The sequence below is a fragment of the Atheta coriaria genome, unplaced genomic scaffold, assembly GCF_025399875.1.
Source record: "Atheta coriaria isolate IRGN ID8LTWV9N9 unplaced genomic scaffold, Caltech_Dcor_3.1 hic_scaffold_9_pilon, whole genome shotgun sequence".
NCBI lineage: Eukaryota > Metazoa > Arthropoda > Insecta > Coleoptera > Staphylinidae > Dalotia > Dalotia coriaria.
The window spans coordinates 9,374,619-9,393,472 of record NW_027045451.1 but is presented as its reverse complement, the minus strand read 5'-3'; the positions used below and the strand labels follow the sequence as shown (position 1 = coordinate 9,393,472).

Sequence of the window (18,854 nt, the reverse complement as noted above, 5' to 3'; positions counted from 1 at the left end):
CAAAGCTTAAAACACCAAGATCACGTTCATTGATCAGTCCCAAAGAAAGTAAAGATACTAAATCTGTACTAGTCACGTCTAAAACATCAATTGGTTTGGACAGGAAATCGCTAAAGTCATCTGAGTCTCTGGTTAAACTAAAAGTGTCACGAACTTCAAACGGTCCGGATCAATGCGATGTCTGTTGCGATGCGTTATCTAAAGAATCGTTAGAAACAGGTAAGTCTTCAGGAGCTGATCGTGATTCACGAAAAGGTGATGGTCAATCTATTAGCGAAAAGGAGATGCAGTCTCCGAAAGATTCTAAAATATCAGCACAGACAAAATCATTGCGATCTGATCAAACTGAAGGTGAAGGTACTGCTAGAGAATCTAAAATATCTGTTGGTGTGGACAAAAAATCGATTGGTTCTTCACAGTCCATGGTTAAGAGAAAACCATCACCTTCTTCCGATCGTCCAGAACCATGTGAGGCATGTTGCCAGACACTATCCAAAGAGACATTAAAAGTGCCTAAACCTACGATTAAGAAGAAATCATCACGGTTTGCAGACAACCCAAAGCATGCGATGCATGCTGCCAGGTGTTGTCAAATGAATTGTTAGAGAAAAAGTCGTTGAGCTCTGGTCGTAGTACACAAAGCAGTAAAGGACAATCCTCAGGCGATACTGAAAAGCAGTTATCGATAGATTCTAAAATATCTGATCATACAAAATCATCGGAATCTGATGATAGTGAAGAAATTACGGAACCAGATAGTAAAGCATTACCTGATGAACAAAGTGTAGATGCAAGTACAGTTGGAGAATCTAAAGCACCTTCCGAATTGGATGGAAAATCTGATAAATCTTCGCAATCTAAGATTAAGGAAAAATCACCGTCACCGTCTTCTATGTCTCCATCGAAATCTGATCAAAGTGCTAAATTGACTAAATCTTCAAAGCCCATAGTTAAGGAAAAACCATCACGTTCCCCGGATCATTCAGAACCATGCGGTGTATGCTGCAAAACACTATCTAAAGAATTGTTAAAACTACTAGGACCAGGACCAAGAAGAAAACACGTTCCCCAGATCGTACAGAACAATGTGATGCATGTTGCAGTGTGACATCCGATGATTTTGTATTGCCACCTAGTGATAAAAAAGGTCCTGAGGATGATGCCGAAATGTGTGATGCTTGTTGTAGTGCCTCACCTTCGAAATTATCTCGTGAAATGGAAAAGGAAAAACGAGAACTGGAAAGTTTGCCAGTGAAACTTGTTAAAGATCCAGAAGGATCCACGGCTAGTTCAGATACGAGTAAAACACCAAGCGTCCATGAAGTTGAAAGGGCATCGTTAACAATTTTAGCACCAGACGAGGACGTGGATGCCACACGAGTGGATTTAGAAGAAATTAAAATAGAACCAGATGAAGAAAGTTTACAACCTGTTTCTTCAAAGCACAGTTTAGAATCAGATAGAGAATCATTATTAGGTGCTGTGGGTGTTTCAGTACCAGCTGAAGATGGAGATTTGCCAGTGGATTCTGAAAGGCCACACTTTGATCCTGATAAAATAGAAATGAAGGATGACATTGAAGAAAGACCAAATTTACCTGCACAAGTTAGTCCTATTCGTCAGCCAGTACAAGAACAACCTGCTGAATTTGCTTCACCACCTGAGCAACCTCAATATAGAGCTCCACTTGGAATTTATGAAACTGCTCAACCCAGCCAGCAACAATCAAAGCCTCAGGAATCTCGCGGGTCTATAACTGATCGTGAGTTATCCTCTACAGGAACCAAACGTAAAGTTCGATCATCCGTGGAATTCAACCTTAATAAAAAAGAATCAGATTTTGAAAGAGAAAGAAAAGCGGGTCAGTTTATGAAAAAGTCTGTTCCGATTGAACCTAGAACATCTCTAAAACTTAAACCTGTTGCAAGTGAACCTCCACCTGACATTTGTGATGTTTGCTGTGGACCTGATACCACAGCACCTGAAATTACACCAGGAGGAAAGCAAACAACAACACAGAAGATACCAACCACTATTAAGACAGAGACTAAAAAAGTTGATCAACCTGACGTGTGTGATCTTTGCTGCGACGAGGAAATACCTATAGCCTCTGATAGTAGAACAATTCGAAGGTCAAAGAGTCTGGGAGCAGATGGAAAACCTTTATTAATGGATTCTAGAGGGAGATTAGTAGATGCTGCTGGCAAACCATTAAAACTTGATTCTAAAGGGAGGTTGTTAGGAGCTGATGGAAAACCATTGACGGATGATCAAGGAAGACCTTTAGGGGCAGATGGAAAGCCGTTAAAAGTAGATTCTAAAGGAAGGTTACTGGGGCTGATGGTAAACCATTAACAGATGATCAAGGAAGATTACTAGGAGCTGATGGAAAACCAATAACAGATGACCAGGGAAGACCCCTTGGCGCTGATGGTAAACCATTGAAAGTAGATTCTAAAGGTAGGTTATTGGGAGCTGATGGACAGCCAATAACAGATGCACAGGGAAGACCTTTGGGAGCTGATGGTAAACCTTTAACAGATGAGCAGGGTAGACCCATAGGAGCAGATGGAAAACCATTAAAAGTAGATTCTAAAGGGAGATTGTTGGGAGCTGATGGAAAGCCAATAACAGATGCACAAGGAAGACCTTTAGGGGCTGATGGTAAACCTTTAACAGATGAACAAGGTAGACCCATAGGCATTGACGGAAAACCATTAAAAGTTGATTCCAAAGGAAGGTTGTTGGGAGCGGATGGAAAACCATTGGCAGATGATCAAGGAAGACCTTTAGGAGCTGATGGAAAGCCATTAAAGGTAGATTCCAAGGGAAGGCTACTGGGGGCTGATGGTAAACCGATAGCAGATGATCAAGGAAGATTACTAGGAGCTGATGGAAAACCATTAACAGATGACCAAGGAAGGCCTTTAGGGGCAGATGGTAAACCATTACAAGTAGACTCTAAAGGGAGGTTATTGGGGGCTGATGGAAAACCTATAACAGATGCACAAGGAAGACCTTTAGGAGCTGACGGGAAACCACTAACAGATGAACAGGGTAGACCAATAGGAGCAGATGGAAAACCCTTGAAGGTAGATTCTAAAGGGAGGTTATTAGGAGCTGATGGGAAACCATTGACAGATGCACAAGGAAGACCTTTGGGGGCTGATGGTAAACCTTTAACAGATGAACAGGGTAGACCCATAGGGATGGACGGAAAACCATTAAAAGTTGATTCGAAAGGAAGGTTGTTAGGAGCAGATGGGAAACCATTGACAGATGCACAAGGAAGACCTTTGGGGGCTGATGGTAAACCTTTAACAGATGAACAAGGTAGACCCATAGGGATGGACGGAAAACCATTAAAAGTTGATTCCAAAGGAAGGTTGTTGGGAGATGATGGAAAGCCAATAACAGACGCACAAGGAAGACCTTTGGGAGCTGACGGGAAACCTTTAACAGATGAACAGGGTAGACCCATAGGGATGGACGGCAAACCATTAAAAGTTGATTTGAAAGGAAGGTTGTTAGGAGCAGATGGAAAACCATTGACTGATGATCAAGGCAGACCCATAGGAGCAGATGGAAAACCCTTGAAGGTAGATTCTAAAGGAAGGTTGTTGGGGGCGGATGGAAAACCATTGACAGATGCACAAGGAAGACCTTTGGGGGCTGATGGTAAACCTTTAACAGATGACCAAGGAAGACCTCTAGGGGTTGATGGTAAACCATTGAAGGTAGATTCTAAAGGGAGGTTGTTGGGTGATGATGGAAAGCCAATAACAGATGCACAAGGAAGACCTTTGGGTGCTGACGGAAAACCTTTAACAGATGAACAGGGTAGACCTATTGGTACGGACGGAAAGCCATTAAAAGTTGATTCCAAAGGTAGGTTGTTAGGAGCAGATGGAAAACCATTGACAGATGTACAGGGCAGACCTTTAGGAGCAGATGGAAAACCATTGACAGATGATCAAGGTAGACCCATTGGAGCAGATGGAAAACCTTTGAAGGTAGATTCTAAAGGGAGAATGATAGGTGATGATGGGAAACCATTAACTGATGCGCAGGGCAGACCTTTAGGAGCAGATGGAAAACCATTGACAGATGATCAAGGTAGACCCATTGGAGCAGATGGAAAACCCTTGAAGGTAGATTCTAAAGGGAGGTTGTTAGGGGCGGATGGAAAACCATTGACAGATGCACAAGGAAGACCTTTGGGGGCTGATGGTAAACCTTTAACAGATGACCAAGGAAGACCTCTAGGGGTTGATGGTAAACCATTGCAAGTAGATTCTAAAGGAAGGTTATTGGGTGCTGATGGGAAACCTATAACAGATACACAAGGAAGACCTTTGGGGGCTGATGGTAAACCTTTAGCAGATGAACAGGGTAGACCTATTGGTACGGACGGAAAGCCATTAAAAGTTGATTCCAAAGGTAGGTTGTTGGGAGCAGATGGAAAACCATTGACAGATGATCAAGGCAGACCTATAGGGGCTGACGGAAAACCTTTAAAGGTAGATTCTAAAGGGAGGTTGATAGGTGTTGATGGGAAACCATTAACTGATGCACAGGGCAGACCTTTAGGAGCTGATGGTAAACCCTTGAAGGTTGATTCTAAAGGGAGGTTGCTGGGGGCTGATGGGAAACCAATAACTGATGCACAGGGCAGACCTTTAGGAGCTGATGGTAAACCTTTAACAGATGAACAGGGCAGACCCATAGGAGCAGATGGAAAACCCTTGAAGGTTGATTCTAAAGGGAGGTTGCTGGGGCTGATGGAAACCATTAACTGATGCACAGGGCAGACCTTTAGGAGCTGATGGTAAACCTTTAACAGATGAACAGGGCAGACCCATAGGAGCAGATGGAAAACCCTTGAAGGTTGATTCTAAAGGGAGGTTGCTGGGGGCTGATGGGAAACCATTAACTGATGCACAGGGAAGACCTTTAGGAGCTGATGGTAAACCTTTAACAGATGAACAGGGCAGACCCATAGGAGCAGATGGAAAACCCTTGAAGGTTGATTCTAAAGGGAGGTTGCTGGGGGCTGATGGGAAACCAATAACTGATGCACAGGGCAGACCTTTAGGAGCTGATGGTAAACCTTTAACAGATGAACAGGGCAGACCCATAGGAGCAGATGGAAAACCCTTGAAGGTTGATTCTAAAGGAGGTTGCTGGGGCTGATGGGAAACCAATAACTGATGCACAGGGCAGACCTTTAGGAGCTGATGGTAAACCTTTAACAGATGAACAGGGCAGACCCATAGGAGCAGATGGAAAACCCTTGAAGGTTGATTCTAAAGGGAGGTTGCTGGGGGCTGATGGGAAACCAATAACTGATGCACAGGGCAGACCTTTAGGAGATGATGGTAAACCTTTAACAGATGAACAGGGTAGACCAATAGGAGCAGATGGAAAACCCTTGAAGGTTGATTCTAAAGGGAGGTTGCTGAGGGCTGATGGGAAACCAATAACTGATGCACAGGGAAGACCATTAGGGGCCGATGGGAAACCCATAACTGATGCACAAGGCAGGCCGTTAGGGGCTGACGGTAAACCTGTGAAAGTAGATTCTAAAGGGAGGTTATTAGGAGCTGATGGGAAACCATTAACTGATGCACTGGGCAGACCTTTAGGGGCTGATGGTAAACCTTTAACAGATGAACAGGGCAGGCCCATAGGAGCAGATGGAAAACCTTTAAAGGTTGATTCTAAAGGGAGGTTGTTAGGTGCTGATGGGAAACCATTAACTGATGCACAAGGAAGACCTTTGGGGGCTGACGGAAAACCTTTAAAGGTAGATTCTAAAGGTAGGATGATAGGTGCTGATGGGAAACCATTAACTGATGCACAGGGAAGACCTTTAGGGGCTGATGGTAAACCTTTAACAGATGAACAGGGCAGACCCATAGGAGCAGATGGAAAACCCTTGAAGGTTGATTCTAAAGGAAGGTTGCTGGGGGCTGATGGGAAACCATTAACTGATGCACAGGGAAGACATTTAGGGGCTGACGGAAAACCTTTAACAGATGAACAGGGTAGACCAATAGGAGCAGATGGAAAACCTTTAAAGGTTGATTCTAAAGGGAGGTTGTTAGGTGCTGATGGGAAACCATTAACTGATGCACAGGGAAGACCTTTGGGGCTGATGGTAAACCTTTAACAGAAGAACAGGGCAGACCCATAGGAGCAGATGGAAAACCCTTAAAGGTTGATTCTAAAGGAAGGTTGTTAGGTGCTGATGGGAAACCATTAACTGATGCACAGGGAAGACCTTTAGGGGCTGACGGAAAACCTTTAACAGATGAACAGGGTAGAGCAATTGGAGCAGATGGAAAACCCTTGAAGGTTGATTCTAAAGGAAGGTTGTTAGGTGCTGATGGGAAACCATTAACTGATTCACAGGGCAGACCTTTAGGAGCAGATGGAAAACCTTTAACTGATGCACAGGGCAGGCCCATAGGAACTGATGGAAAACCTTTGAAGGTTGATTCTAAAGGGAGGTTGTTAGGTGCTGATGGGAAACCATTAACTGATGCACAGGGAAGACCTTTGGGGGCTGATGGTAAACCTTTAACAGATGAACAGGGCAGACCCATAGGAGCAGATGGAAAACCCTTGAAGGTTGATTCTAAAGGAAGGTTACTGGGGGCTGATGGGAAACCATTAACTGATGCACAGGGAAGACATTTAGGGGCTGACGGAAAACCTTTAACAGATGAACAGGGTAGACCAATAGGAGCAGATGGAAAACCCTTGAAAGTTGATTCTAAAGGAAGGTTGTTAGGTGCTGATGGGAAACCAATAACTGATGCACAGGGAAGACCATTAGGGGCCGATGGGAAACCATTAACTGATGCACACGAGAGACCTTTAGGCGCTGATGGTAAACCTTTAACAGATGAACAGGGCAGGCCCATAGGAGCAGATGGAAAGCCTTTGAAAGCAGATTCTAAAGGAAGGTTGCTGGGAGCTGATGGGAAACCTTTAACAGATGCACAGGGAAGACCTTTAGAGGCTGATAGAAAACCCCTAACAGATGATCAGGGTAGGCCGTTAGGGGCTGACGGTAAACCTCTAACAGATGAGCAGGGCAGGCCCATCGGAGCAGATGGAAAGCCGTTGAGGGTAGATTCTAAAGGAAAGATGCTGGGAGCTGATGGGAAACCATTAACAGATGCACAAGGAAGGCCATTAGGGGCTGATGGGAAACCCATGACAGATACTCAGGGTAGGTCGTTGGAGGCTGACGGTAAACCTTTAACAGATGAGCAGGGCAAACCCTTAGGGGCTGCTGGGAAACCAATAACAGATGCACAGGGTAGGCCGGTAGGGGCTGACGGTAAACCTCTAATAGATGAGCATGGCAGACCTATAGGAGCAGATGGAAAACCTTTGAAGGCAGATTCTAAAGGAAGGTTGTTAGAAGCTGATGGGAAACCATTAACAGATGCACAAGGAAGACCTTTAGGAGCAGATGGAAAACCTTTGCAGGTAGATTCTAAAGGGAAGTTATTAGGACCTGATGGGAAACAAATAACTGATGCACAGGGCAGGCCGGTAGGGGCTGACGATAAACCCCTAACAGATGAGCATGGCCGACCTATAGGAACTGATGGAAAACCTTTGAAAGTGGATTCTAAAGGGAGGTTGTTAGGAGCTGATGGGAAACCATTAACTGATGCACAAGGACAATCTTTAGGGGTTGATGGAAAACCTTTAACAGATGCCCATGGAAGACCTTTAGGAGCCGATGGTAAACCCATAACGGATGCACAGGGAAGGCCCCTAGGGGCTGATGGAAAACCAATAACAGATGCCCAGGGAAAAACCTTAGGGGCCGATGGTAAACCCATAACAGATGCACAGGGCAGGCCGTTAGGGGCTGACGGAAAACTTTTAATAGATGAGAAGGGGAGACCAATAGAAGCAGATGGAAAATCTTTGAAGGTAGATTCTAAAGAGAGGATGCTAGGAGCTGATGGGAAACCATTAACAGATGCTCAGGGAAAACCCTTAAAGGCTGACGGTAAACCAATAACAGATGCACAAGGCAGGCAGTTAGGGGCTGATGGTAAACCCATAACAGATGCACAAGGCAGGCCGTTAGGGGATGACGGAAAAACTTCAACAGATGAACAGGGCAGACCTATAGGAGCCGATGGAAAACCTTTGAAGGTTGATTCGAAAGGGAGGTTGCTGGGAGCTGATGGGAAACCATCAACAGATGCTCAGGGAAGACCCTTAGGGGCCGATGGTAAACCCATAACTGATGCACAGGGTAGGCCGTTAGGGGCTGACGGAAAACCTCTAACAGATGAGCAGGGCAGGCCCATCGGAGCAGATGGAAAGCCGTTGAGGGTAGATTCTAAAGGAAAGATGCTGGGAGCTGATGGGAAACCATTAACAGATGCACAAGGAAGGCCATTAGGGGCTGATGGGAAACCATTGACAGATGCACAGGGAAGACCGTTAGGGGCCGATGGTAAACCTATAACAGATGCACAGGGCAGGCCGATAGGGGCTGACGGAAAGCATCTAACAGATGAGAAGGGCAGACCTATTGGAGCAGATGGAAAACCCTTGAAGGTTGATTCTAAAGGGAAGTTGCTGGGAGCTGATGGGAAACCATTAACAGATGCTCAGGGAAGACCCTTAGGGGATGATGGTAAAACCTTAATGGATGCCCAAGGAAGACCATTAGGGGCTGATGGGAAACCATTAACAGATGCCCAGGGAAGATCCATAGGGGCCGATAGTAAACCCCTAACCGATGAGCAGGGAAGACCTATAGGAGCAGATGGAAAACCCCTGAAAGTAGATTCTAAAGGGAGGTTGTTGGGAGCTGATGGAAAACCAATAACCGGTGCTCAGGGAAGACCCTTAGGGTCGGATGGGAAACCATTAACAGATGCTCAGGGACGACCATTAGGTGCCGATGGTAAACCAATATCTGATACTCCCGGTAGAGCAATAGAGACTGATAGTAAACCGATGGATGCCCAAGGTAGAAGCATAGGTGATGATGGTAAACCCGCTGATGCCCAAGGGGGTTCCTTAGGAGCCAAAGGTAAACCTCCAGCGGATACACCAGGTAAACCAATAGTGGATGCTGGTAAACCGAAGGATGCCGAAGATAGAAAAAGCATTGGTGGTGATGGTAAACCTGCAATTGATGCCCAAGGTAGGCCTTTAGGGTCTGATGGTAAACCAACAATTGATGCACAGGGCAGAGCAATAGGAACTGATGGTAAACCTCCGACCGATGCACAAGGTAGACCGTTAGGATATGATGGTAAACCAATGGATGCCCAAGGCACAAAAAGTCTTGCTGGTGATAGCAAACCTGTCACAGATGCTCAAGGTAGACCGATTGGGTCTGATGGTAAACCTTCCTCTGATGCTCAAGGTAGACCCTTGGGAGCTGATGGAAAACCTGCAACTGATGCACAAAGTAGGCCATTGGGGTCAGATGGTAAACCTCAAACTGATGCTCAAGGGCGCTCTTTAGGAGGCGATGGTAAACCTCTAGCGGATACACAAGGTAAACCAATAGGGGATGATAGTAAATCAACAGATGCCCAAGGCACAAAAAGTCTTGCTGGTGATAGCAAACCTGTCACAGATGCTCAAGGTAGACCGATTGGGTCTGATGGTAAACCTTCCTCTGATGCACAAGGTAGACCCATGGGAGCTGATGGTAAACCTGTAACTGATGCGCAAGGTAGACCTTTAGGGTCTGATGGTAAACCTACAACGGATGCACAAGGCAGACCAGTAGATGCTGATAGTAAACCAATGGATGCCCAAGGCACAAAAAGCCTTGGTGGTGATGGTAAACCTGCAACTGATGCACAAAGCAAATCTTTAGGGTCTGATGGTAAACCTGTTACTGATAGTCAAGGTAAACCTTTAGGATCTGATGGTAAGCCTGCTACTGATGCTCCAACGCGATCCTTAGGAGGCGATGAAAAACCTTTAACTGATGCACAAGGCAAAGGTTTAGCAGCTGATGGTAAACCATTAACTGATGCCTCTGGTCGACCAATAGAGTCTGATGGTAAATCAACGGGTCCTCAACGTAAAAGCCTAATTGATGATGGTGAACCGTTAACTGATTCACAAGGTAGACCTGTGGGGGCCGATGGAAAACCTGTAACTGACGCTCAAGGAAGATCAATAGGATCTGATGGTAAGCCAACAACTGATTCTCAAGGTAGACCGTTAGGGTCTGATGGTAAACCTTCCACTGATGCTCAAGGTAGACCCTTGGGAGCCGATGGAAAACCTGTTACTGACGCTCAAGGAAGATCAATAGGATCTGATGGTAAGCCTATAACTGATTCTCAAGGTAGACCGTTAGGGTCTGATGGGAAACCTGCAACTGATGCACAAGGAAGACCGTTAGGTGGCGATGGGAAACCAACTGATGCTCAAGGTAGTGCAAAAACCGGTGATGGTAAGCCTGCAACAGATACCCAAGGCAGACCTGCAGGGTCTGATGGTAAACCTGTAACTGATGCGCAAGGTAGACCTTTAGGCGCCGATGGTAAACCTTACAACTGATGCTCAAGGTAAACCATTAGGATCTGATAGCAAACCTGCTACTGATACTCAAGGAAAACCTTTAGGATCTGATGGTAAGCCTGCAACTGATGCACAAGGTAGATCGTTAGGGTCTGATGGTAAGCCTGCAACTGATGATCAAGGAAGACCTTTGGGCACCGATGGTAAACTTGCAACTGATGCGCAAGGTAAACCGTTAGATGGTGATGGGAAACCAACTGATGCTCAAGGTAGTGCAATAAGCGGTGATGGTAAGCCTACAACAGATAGCCAAGGTAGACCTGCAGGGGCCGATGGTAAACCCACAACTGATGCTCAAGGTAAACCATTAGGATCTGATGGCAAACCTACTACTGATGCCTCAGGACAACCCATAAAATCAGACGGCAAACCATCAGATGCTCAACGTAAAAGCATAGATGCTGATGGTAAACCCGCAACTGATGCTCAAGGTAGACCCATAGGATCTGATGGCAAACCATCAGATGCTCAACGTAAAAGCATCTTAGGTGCGGATGGTAAACCCGCAACTGATTCCCAAGGAAGACCTGTAGGTACCGATGGTAAACCAACAACTGATGATCAAGGTAGACCACTGGGAACTGATGGAACCGGCCCAGAAGCCGACACAAAACCAGAAAAAGCTTCAAAACCCCAAATGGGCCACCAAGACCTACTCCAGGAGGCATCAAAGCAAAACCTGATACAGACGCAGCAGGCACATCACAAGGAGGGCCTGCCGGAAGAGACAAACGCGAAGGAGAACCCACAGACGAAGAAGCAGCTAACGCTGAAGGCGCTGAAGGTGCTGACGGTGACGGAGAAGAAAATGGCACAGGCGCAGCCATTTTGGATAGCATCAAAGACATACTCAACAGTCGATATGCAAAAAAAGGCATCAAATCCCTACTACTTTTTCTCCTAGGTATCAAAATATGTACCGAAGCATGGCACATGGCGATCCCCATTAGATCTTTCTACCTTCCGTGCCAAATCCCATACAAGTGTTACACTTAATGATAATGATGATAAATTAATAAAAAAAGGCGTTGAAAGTGAAAATTTTATCCGATTGTGTGCAATTACATAATGGAACTCGGCCGTTTTGTGTTCTACGCTTTATTTCTGTATTCGCATTCAATTCGCAACTGTCAAACAATATGATGTACACTCCAGCTGTACGGTATGCAAATCATTATCGTCGGTTGTGTCGCCCGATTGTTGTTTGCTTGTGTGTCGAAGAAGCATCGTTGTTATCGGCGCGCTTCCCTTTTTCAGTCAAACATCACACACAACACACACATGCATAACACTAGCGTGAGGGTTGGTAAGTTGGTAAAATAAGCGGTGACGTCATAATCTGTAAATGTGAAATATCATCGGCGCAGAGAGGCAGTTTTACACGGACAAAGTTACATATTTTATTCGACCAAATAACACACGCCTGTGCGCGAGAGCGAGAAGCAAAGAAACGCACGGGTGGGAAAAGGAACGCGCGCGTCGCGGAGAGGTTTCGTGCTCGTTTCGTGCTCGCCGGTCGGATTGAAGTTTTTGTCCGATGGAACAAGCATCGGCGCGTCGCTTGTTCCGCCGGTTCGAGAACCCGACGCGGTCGTTCTCCGCACGGCAGCGTCGGGCGGGGACGCGCGCAATGCCCGACGCGGAGGGCCCTCGTCTGTGCGATGCGATGCGCGCCCCTCCGCACCCCGTAAAACTCCATCGGCGCATTTACAACCGCCGCACGCACACCAACACACGTCGAGGAAAAGCGGAGTCTTTCTAATACCGCTATGGCCACGGGGACCCGCAAAAGGAACGACTACCGCGCGCGCTCTCTCACACACACACATATAAACAGTGCACTAAAAATCCCTCCTGCCCCGTGGTCCCCTTAACGAGTGTCAATCTACCTCAATGAGAGACGCACGCCGGCGTGCTTAGATTGGATTACGCGACACGGGATATATCGCAAGTCCGCGCATAATCTCTATTACGAATTAATTTTGATCGAAATCGATCGGAATCGCTAATTATGCGACCCACGCCCTGGCCACCACACGTACACATGTGTAATTTGGGTTGCATACATTCAGCGCGGCAGCCATGTTGACATTCAGCATGAAAACAATTTTTTTTTTACAAATTTTACACCTACTCGGCTGGTGTGTGCGTTAATATATTGTCACTTGATATATTTCAAAGTATTGAAATAAAAATGGTTGATATTTTGTGTGTGCGCATTGTTTCGGCGAGATTCTTCCACGCGCATGAATTGATGTATAAACGGGCGCGCGCGGAACAAAAGAAGCTTCTCCTGCGGCTCTCGCGCGCAGATTTGCAGTTCGCGTGTTTTGTTATGTTGCGCCGTGTTTTCCGAGCGCCCCGAACGACCGGCGACGACCAACAAGCCCAAACGAGCTGAACGAATAATGCATGGAGGCAAAACACACACGTATATACTCCGCGCGCTGGCGCGGCATTCACCGGCACCTCGCTTCTCTCTTCGTGCTTCGTGCGCCTTTTTCGTCTGTACAACGCGCAATCACCACAAGCTGTAGTGTGAGTGTGAACACAATATAAATTTCTATGAGTTAGAGTGAGAGAGGGCGTTCGCCGGCGTCGTGCCCGCTCGCCGTGGATCGCTGCCGCTCGCGCTGCGGAATATTGTCATGGCTGCCACATTAGTCGAGTGGCTTCGCCCGCCAGTCACCACCGTACAGTGTGCGTTTGCGTCCGAGTGCCGTGTTCGACCTCATCGCCAAACATTTCCCAGCACAGCGCTTTCCGCACACACAGCGAACAACAACGGGCCGACGCCTGTGGGATTAACGATTTTGATGTGGTGTCGATCGACGGACTCGCCAGCGACTTGCAGTGCGGCGTGAGTGTGAGTAAGTCAGTGTATATTGTATATTCGCTCGACATTTTCGGCCGCGCAGTGTGTGCGCGATGCTGTTCTTCGGTGCGGCGTGAAAACACGCACAACGAACGCGCGCGTTGTTGTGGATCGGCGTGTTTTTCGCGCGGCGCTTATGATGTCGCCGCTGGTGTCGTTACAGTGCTGCGTCTAGAGTTGTGTATGTGTAGGTGTAGTGTATACCTCAGTGCCCTCTGTGTGTGTCTGTGAGAGTGTGTTTGCCGCTTTGTGGAGATATATGCCATTTACGTAAGGGAGTTACTGCTGCAGGACGACGATACACATTCGGAGTACATTGTAAGTAAACCACCAACTCACTAACAAAAAAAATTCATCCATTGATTATCTCACGTTATCAATGTTTGCATCTGAGGTATTTTTTCAGGTTGTGTTTGTGTGTGGGTATATTGTGCACAACGGAAGGAGTTAATCGGTGCTCTTCGGCAGGAGAACAGCCATACATCTTACGCTTTAGAGGTAACTGCATTATCGATGTGTCAATGTGCGCAGATTGTTTAAATTTTGCTTCAACTGCAGGTATCGAAGAGTGTATCCTTGTCTTATACATTTATATGCTGTATATTTCATCTTTGTCGCACTCATATACCTAGCATTTTCTAGTCGTTTTGTGGTCGCGCAGAGGGAATGTGTTTGGGTTGCGTTGGTTCGCCGAAACGAGCGATCCCAAGTTCTTCTCGGCTGTCTAATGCTGACGTTGGCGTCTTGGGTTACCAGCATTCAACTCAAGCCAGAAAAAATAAATTTTTACACAGAAATTTAGTGATTTTTTGATAGAAAATAGAACAAAGCCAACGAACGTTATTAATTAACGTGTCACATGCGGCGCACGCGAAGTATTGTTTAACGCCTTGCTGGACATTGGAAAATCAATTTATTTTCCATACCTACACATCTCAGAAGCTCTCTGTGCAGAAATTTTGAAATTGTTTCCTCATTAATATTTATTGGCTGCGATTACGTCCGCTAATAATTTATTTTCATTACCGTCGTAAAAAGATAAACGGATTCGGCGCGGCCGCGCGGTGCCCGTTGAGAAAACGTAACGCGACGACGAACGACGCCCGCCGACAGGCATGGTGTGGGTACAATGCGCACACGAGCGCGCCGCAAATAAACTTAGCTCATTTCGTGCCGACCATTTCGACCCATTACGCGCTGCGCGATGTTTATGCTTGTGCTGCGTTTGCTTAGCTTTTCATTTTTTACTTTTACACATGCATTTGTATACAGTATGTTTGGGTGGAGTGGAGATAAATCTAGAATCTCGTGTGTTTTTGGTTTTTAGCAATGCAAAAACGCATTTGTATGACGCGTGTGCACCCGTCTGGTTTTTCGGTAAACAGCTGCCTGAATTATACTTACGCGAACGTCGACCGATGCATTTTTAAACTCAACGATCATGGTTGAAATGTATGTGACAAATGCGCGCGTCGAAATGTTGTCTGCGAAATAATTATATTATATATATATATAAAAATGAATTGCTGTTCGTTAGTCTCGCTAAAACTCGAGAACGGCTGAATGGATTTATCTTATCTTGGTCTTGAATTATTCGTGGAGGTCTAGGGAAGGTTTAAAAGGTGAGAAAAATTCGAATAATTGCCGGGAAAATCCTCAAAACAGCTCTTTTCTATAGAATAAAATTTGACATTGAGATTCAATCATAGTTATAGTTAAATAGTTGAATTCGAGAGGCGCGCTGAAGTGCATTATTGACAAAACTTTATATGCATAATTTCTTTAAATTAAAATTGCAAATCTTATTGATAGAATCGATTCTTACTACGAGTATGTCTAGAACAAGAGAGTAAAAACGAATTACATTTTTATTAAACACTGCCGGAACGAAGTCGCGGGCAACAGCTAGTCCAGGATAAAAATAACAATACTTGTTATTTTTTTTTTAAATTTTGAATTTAAATAAATAAAAGATGATGCGCTGTGCAGAGCGATTTTTAAAAAATGAAGCTCTAGGTTTTTATTCTCGTATTCCGCCATAAACTGACACTAATCAGATTTACAAGCGTATAAAAACAAATTTATTATATTCATGGCTCGCTGCTCGAACGCCGTGCGAGCTGAATGGATAATTTTATTGTGAGCCGTGAAGCTGTAAAAATAATTTTTTCTCGAGCGTCGCAAATTGCCTGTGTACTCTCATCTCGCATTATTCGCATTCCAAAAATTTCCGATAATTTCGCAGCAATATAAAAACTAAACACACGTCGAGATCAAAAGTGATTTTGTTTATGTGTGGTGTGTGTGTGCGATGACATTGCGTGCCGGCGTGTTTATCTCCGTTTGATATTGATAGAGCGGGCACGTACCAACAAACAGATAGATATAGCGCGGTATTGCCGGCTGGCGAATATTCACATTCTCGCATTCACGTTGTATTCAGCTGGCAGGCAGGCAATATACAAGAGCACATAATGCGAAATGATATTGTGCATTCGAATGACAGTGAGAACATAATCGATTACTAGCGGGGCGTATCGCGTGCGAGAGATAGAGTGCGAGACGAACAGCTTCCGCAGTGCTGGCGGAAAAGGCCGCCGCCGCCGCCGCCGCTCTGGGAGTGGGATGGAGGCGGGATGCGTGTGCGCATTGGCGCGCCACCGCCATCGATGAGAGAAGGCAAAGTGCAAACGGGGTTGAAGTTGAAATTTTCCCCAAAAAAAAAAACATACAAAATTTCACATAAATTCCTAAACAAAAGCGCGGCAATCAATTAATAGCATTTTTGATACTTTTTCAATGCAAAAAATCAGGAATTAGTCTTGTAGGGATTTTATTATAGCAATATTTTAAAACTCGATATAACAGTCGAAATTTGTAAAATTAAGTTGATTTATATTAATTTTTTCTGGGTAACGACCAAAAATAATTTTATTTCAAGCAATTATGAGCTAGAATATTTTTTTAAAGACATGACATCGATGATAACATTTGAAATATTATTGTAATTATGATCCCAACATCCCTACAAATTGCAATGCAAACTTTTATAACTTAAGCACGATTTTTCAGCTAATTTGTTGGGGTGCACAAGCAGTTACTACAAAATTATTTAAACATAACACAAGTGAATACAACTGAGCGACGCGGAATTCATATTTAGACTTCAGGAAATATTTTCCGGCATTTTTACAAGAGTAATTGAGTTTATAACCAGCTTACAAAGATTAAACAGATGCCAATCTGCGTAAAATCTTAATATTTGGTTATATTTTTTTCCTTGATGAAAACTCACCTATTTAAATACACCTCACCTCGCTATAATGAGACTACACTGTATTTTGCAGTAATTTTGGTAGTAAAACTTGTTGAATGTGGTTTTACCTACCAGAAATCAATGAAAAAGTAAAATTTGCATCATTTCTTCAAAAGATTCAGTAGATTTTCTACAAAAAGTGAAATTTAGAAGAGAAAACCATGTTTTTCTTCGTATTTTTTGCAATTTCTCATCAAAATTTATTTAAATCTTTCCAGAAACGCGAAATTTTATAGAAAATTAATGAAATTCCAAGAAATAACCGTGAATATTTATTTATAAACATATTAGGCAACAAATAACCACCTTCCAATGATTGAACAAATGCAAATTTACGTAAAATAATAATATTTGCTATTTTTCTAGTTATTTTCATGTAGTATATCGTTTTAAAGAGTCTCGAAGATTAATAAACTTAAATATATAATGTGACTACTGCGTAGGTACACACATAAAATTCCATCTGAACATTTATTTACGCCTCGTTTAACACGAATGTAATTCGATTCGTTGGTGCGCTGCTTGTACGCCGAGGATTAGAACCAGCGCTGCTTGTACTGGCGCTGCTGTTTCTAGTGTTGCTCTGCTCCCGTGTTAAATCGTAATTAACGCTTTGATTTATTCCATTAGCAGCGCGCAACGATCGCGTAATTTCACATTACGCCGATTTTAATAGCGCGTGGTCTATAATGTGCTCTTTTTGTTTGTTCTAGGTGAGTGTGTAGTAATTTCCCGTCGTCTCCACCAAACCAGGCGGCTAATCGTGGACTCGAGTCGCATATTGACCGTCCGGTGGTATGTACTCGTAATTGATTCCAGTTTAATTGCGCCGCTTAATAAATCTATTAAAATGCGACGCCTCGCATCGTAAAGTATCATAAAAGGACTCCGGGCGGGTTTTATATACATTAACATCACAAATGACGGGTTGACTTTTATTTTTATATATCATCTTCTCTGGTGGAATATTTTCGATGGCATCGGAATAAGTAGTCGAAATGTCCGCGCGCGGTTTCATGCTCGGGCAACAACGGCAATTCCGAAAGTGGTTGTAAAGTTGGTGTGCGCGGAGGCCAATTAGTTTGATGACAAGAACGATTACGGGTCTCCGGCGAGGAGAGTCCTTGGTCGGTCGGGTTTGCGCCTCACGCACACGCTGAACATGTTGAATATGTCGGGGCAAGCCAACAAAGTCGCTTTCGTGTTGAACACGATACATCCATCGCTCTCGCTGCTTTCAGTGCTGTTGTGTAGAAGAGAAGGAAATACAGCACAAGTTGTAGCTGCGTTTGCTTGGAAACGAGACGTATTCGGATCCCAAGCTGCTTTTGCGTTTGCTTCGTGTCTGTTTCTTTTTCGCGCCGGCACTCTCCGTCCTTTTCGTTTGTGTTGGCACAATGTTGGCAGTTCATATCGATCGCGCCTCGGCGTTGGAAAATCTTGCAAGAGGCGAGGGGAAAACTCGGAGGAAATTGATACGCCGTCGCTTGCGCGCTTGCTTGCTGGATACATGTGTAACTGGAATAAACGAGCGGAAAGGTGAGCGTCTTTGGGAGAAGCAACGCGCGAATTAATTGAACCGTTTCTAGTTAATGTTTGTAGTTGGCATGCACTTTGTGCACAGGCGAAAAAAGTAAGAAAAATAAGTGAATTTTACTTTTTTTCTTGAAAGTTTTAAAATTTATTATTTTTGTTTATAAATTTCACAAGAAGTTACAACAAAATCATTTAAACGTGGAATTCATATTTAGACCACAGGAAATATTTACCGGCATTTTTACAAGAGTAATTGAGTTTATAACCAGCTTACAAAAATTAAGCAGATGCCAATTCAGGTAAAATCTTAATATTTGGTTATATTTTTGTTCCTCGATGAAACATCACCTTTATAAACCTTGTTATAAAGAAGCTACACCGCATTTGGTGTAATTCTGGTAGTAAAACTTGTTAAAAGTGTTTTTACCTATGAGAAATCAACGAAAAAGTAAAATTTGTATCATTTCCTCAAAAGATGCAATAAATTTTGTACAAAAAAGTGAATTTTGTAAAGAAAACAATATTTTTCTT

The 18,854-nt window shown here is 44.3% G+C and overlaps 3 protein-coding genes across 5 annotated transcripts in view; all 3 read left to right on the top strand.

The window, feature by feature from the left end:
• The first annotated feature begins 6,133 nt into the window (after positions 1-6,133).
• Positions 6,134-10,716, top strand: LOC135798721 (mesocentin-like). Its single transcript, XM_065311636.1, has 2 exons — positions 6,134-10,406; positions 10,449-10,716. The coding sequence occupies exons 1-2, from the start codon at positions 7,156-7,158 to the stop codon at positions 10,573-10,575; spliced, it is 3,378 nt and encodes a 1,125-aa protein (XP_065167708.1). The 5' UTR covers positions 6,134-7,155; the 3' UTR covers positions 10,576-10,716.
• LOC135797966 (mesocentin-like) lies at positions 10,575-11,500 on the top strand. The gene is made up of 2 exons (XM_065310605.1): positions 10,575-10,583; positions 10,655-11,500. The coding sequence occupies exons 1-2, from the start codon at positions 10,575-10,577 to the stop codon at positions 11,498-11,500; spliced, it is 855 nt and encodes a 284-aa protein (XP_065166677.1).
• A 1,698-nt stretch (positions 11,501-13,198) lies between these two features.
• sbb (scribbler) overlaps positions 13,199-18,854 on the top strand; it is a 38,424-nt gene continuing 32,768 nt past the window's right edge. Inside the window, exons 1-2 of one of the 3 annotated variants that reach the window (XM_065311177.1) lie at positions 13,199-13,789; positions 13,878-13,969. The gene's annotated coding sequence lies outside the window, so the exon portion shown is untranslated. Of the gene's footprint in view, positions 13,790-13,877; positions 13,970-17,500; positions 17,583-18,854 lie in introns of all 3 variants that reach the window. The other 2 variants (XM_065311176.1, XM_065311175.1) reach the window with 2 other exon arrangements.

Coding starts and splice junctions, on each gene's coding strand:
- LOC135798721 (XM_065311636.1), top strand. CDS start 7,156: ATGCTGGGAGCTGATGGGAAACCATTAACAGATGCACAAGGAAGGCCA. Junction 10,407..10,448: donor CCTGCAACTGATGCACAAGG/AAGACCGTTAGG, acceptor TGATGCTCAAGG/TAGTGCAAAAACCGGTGATG.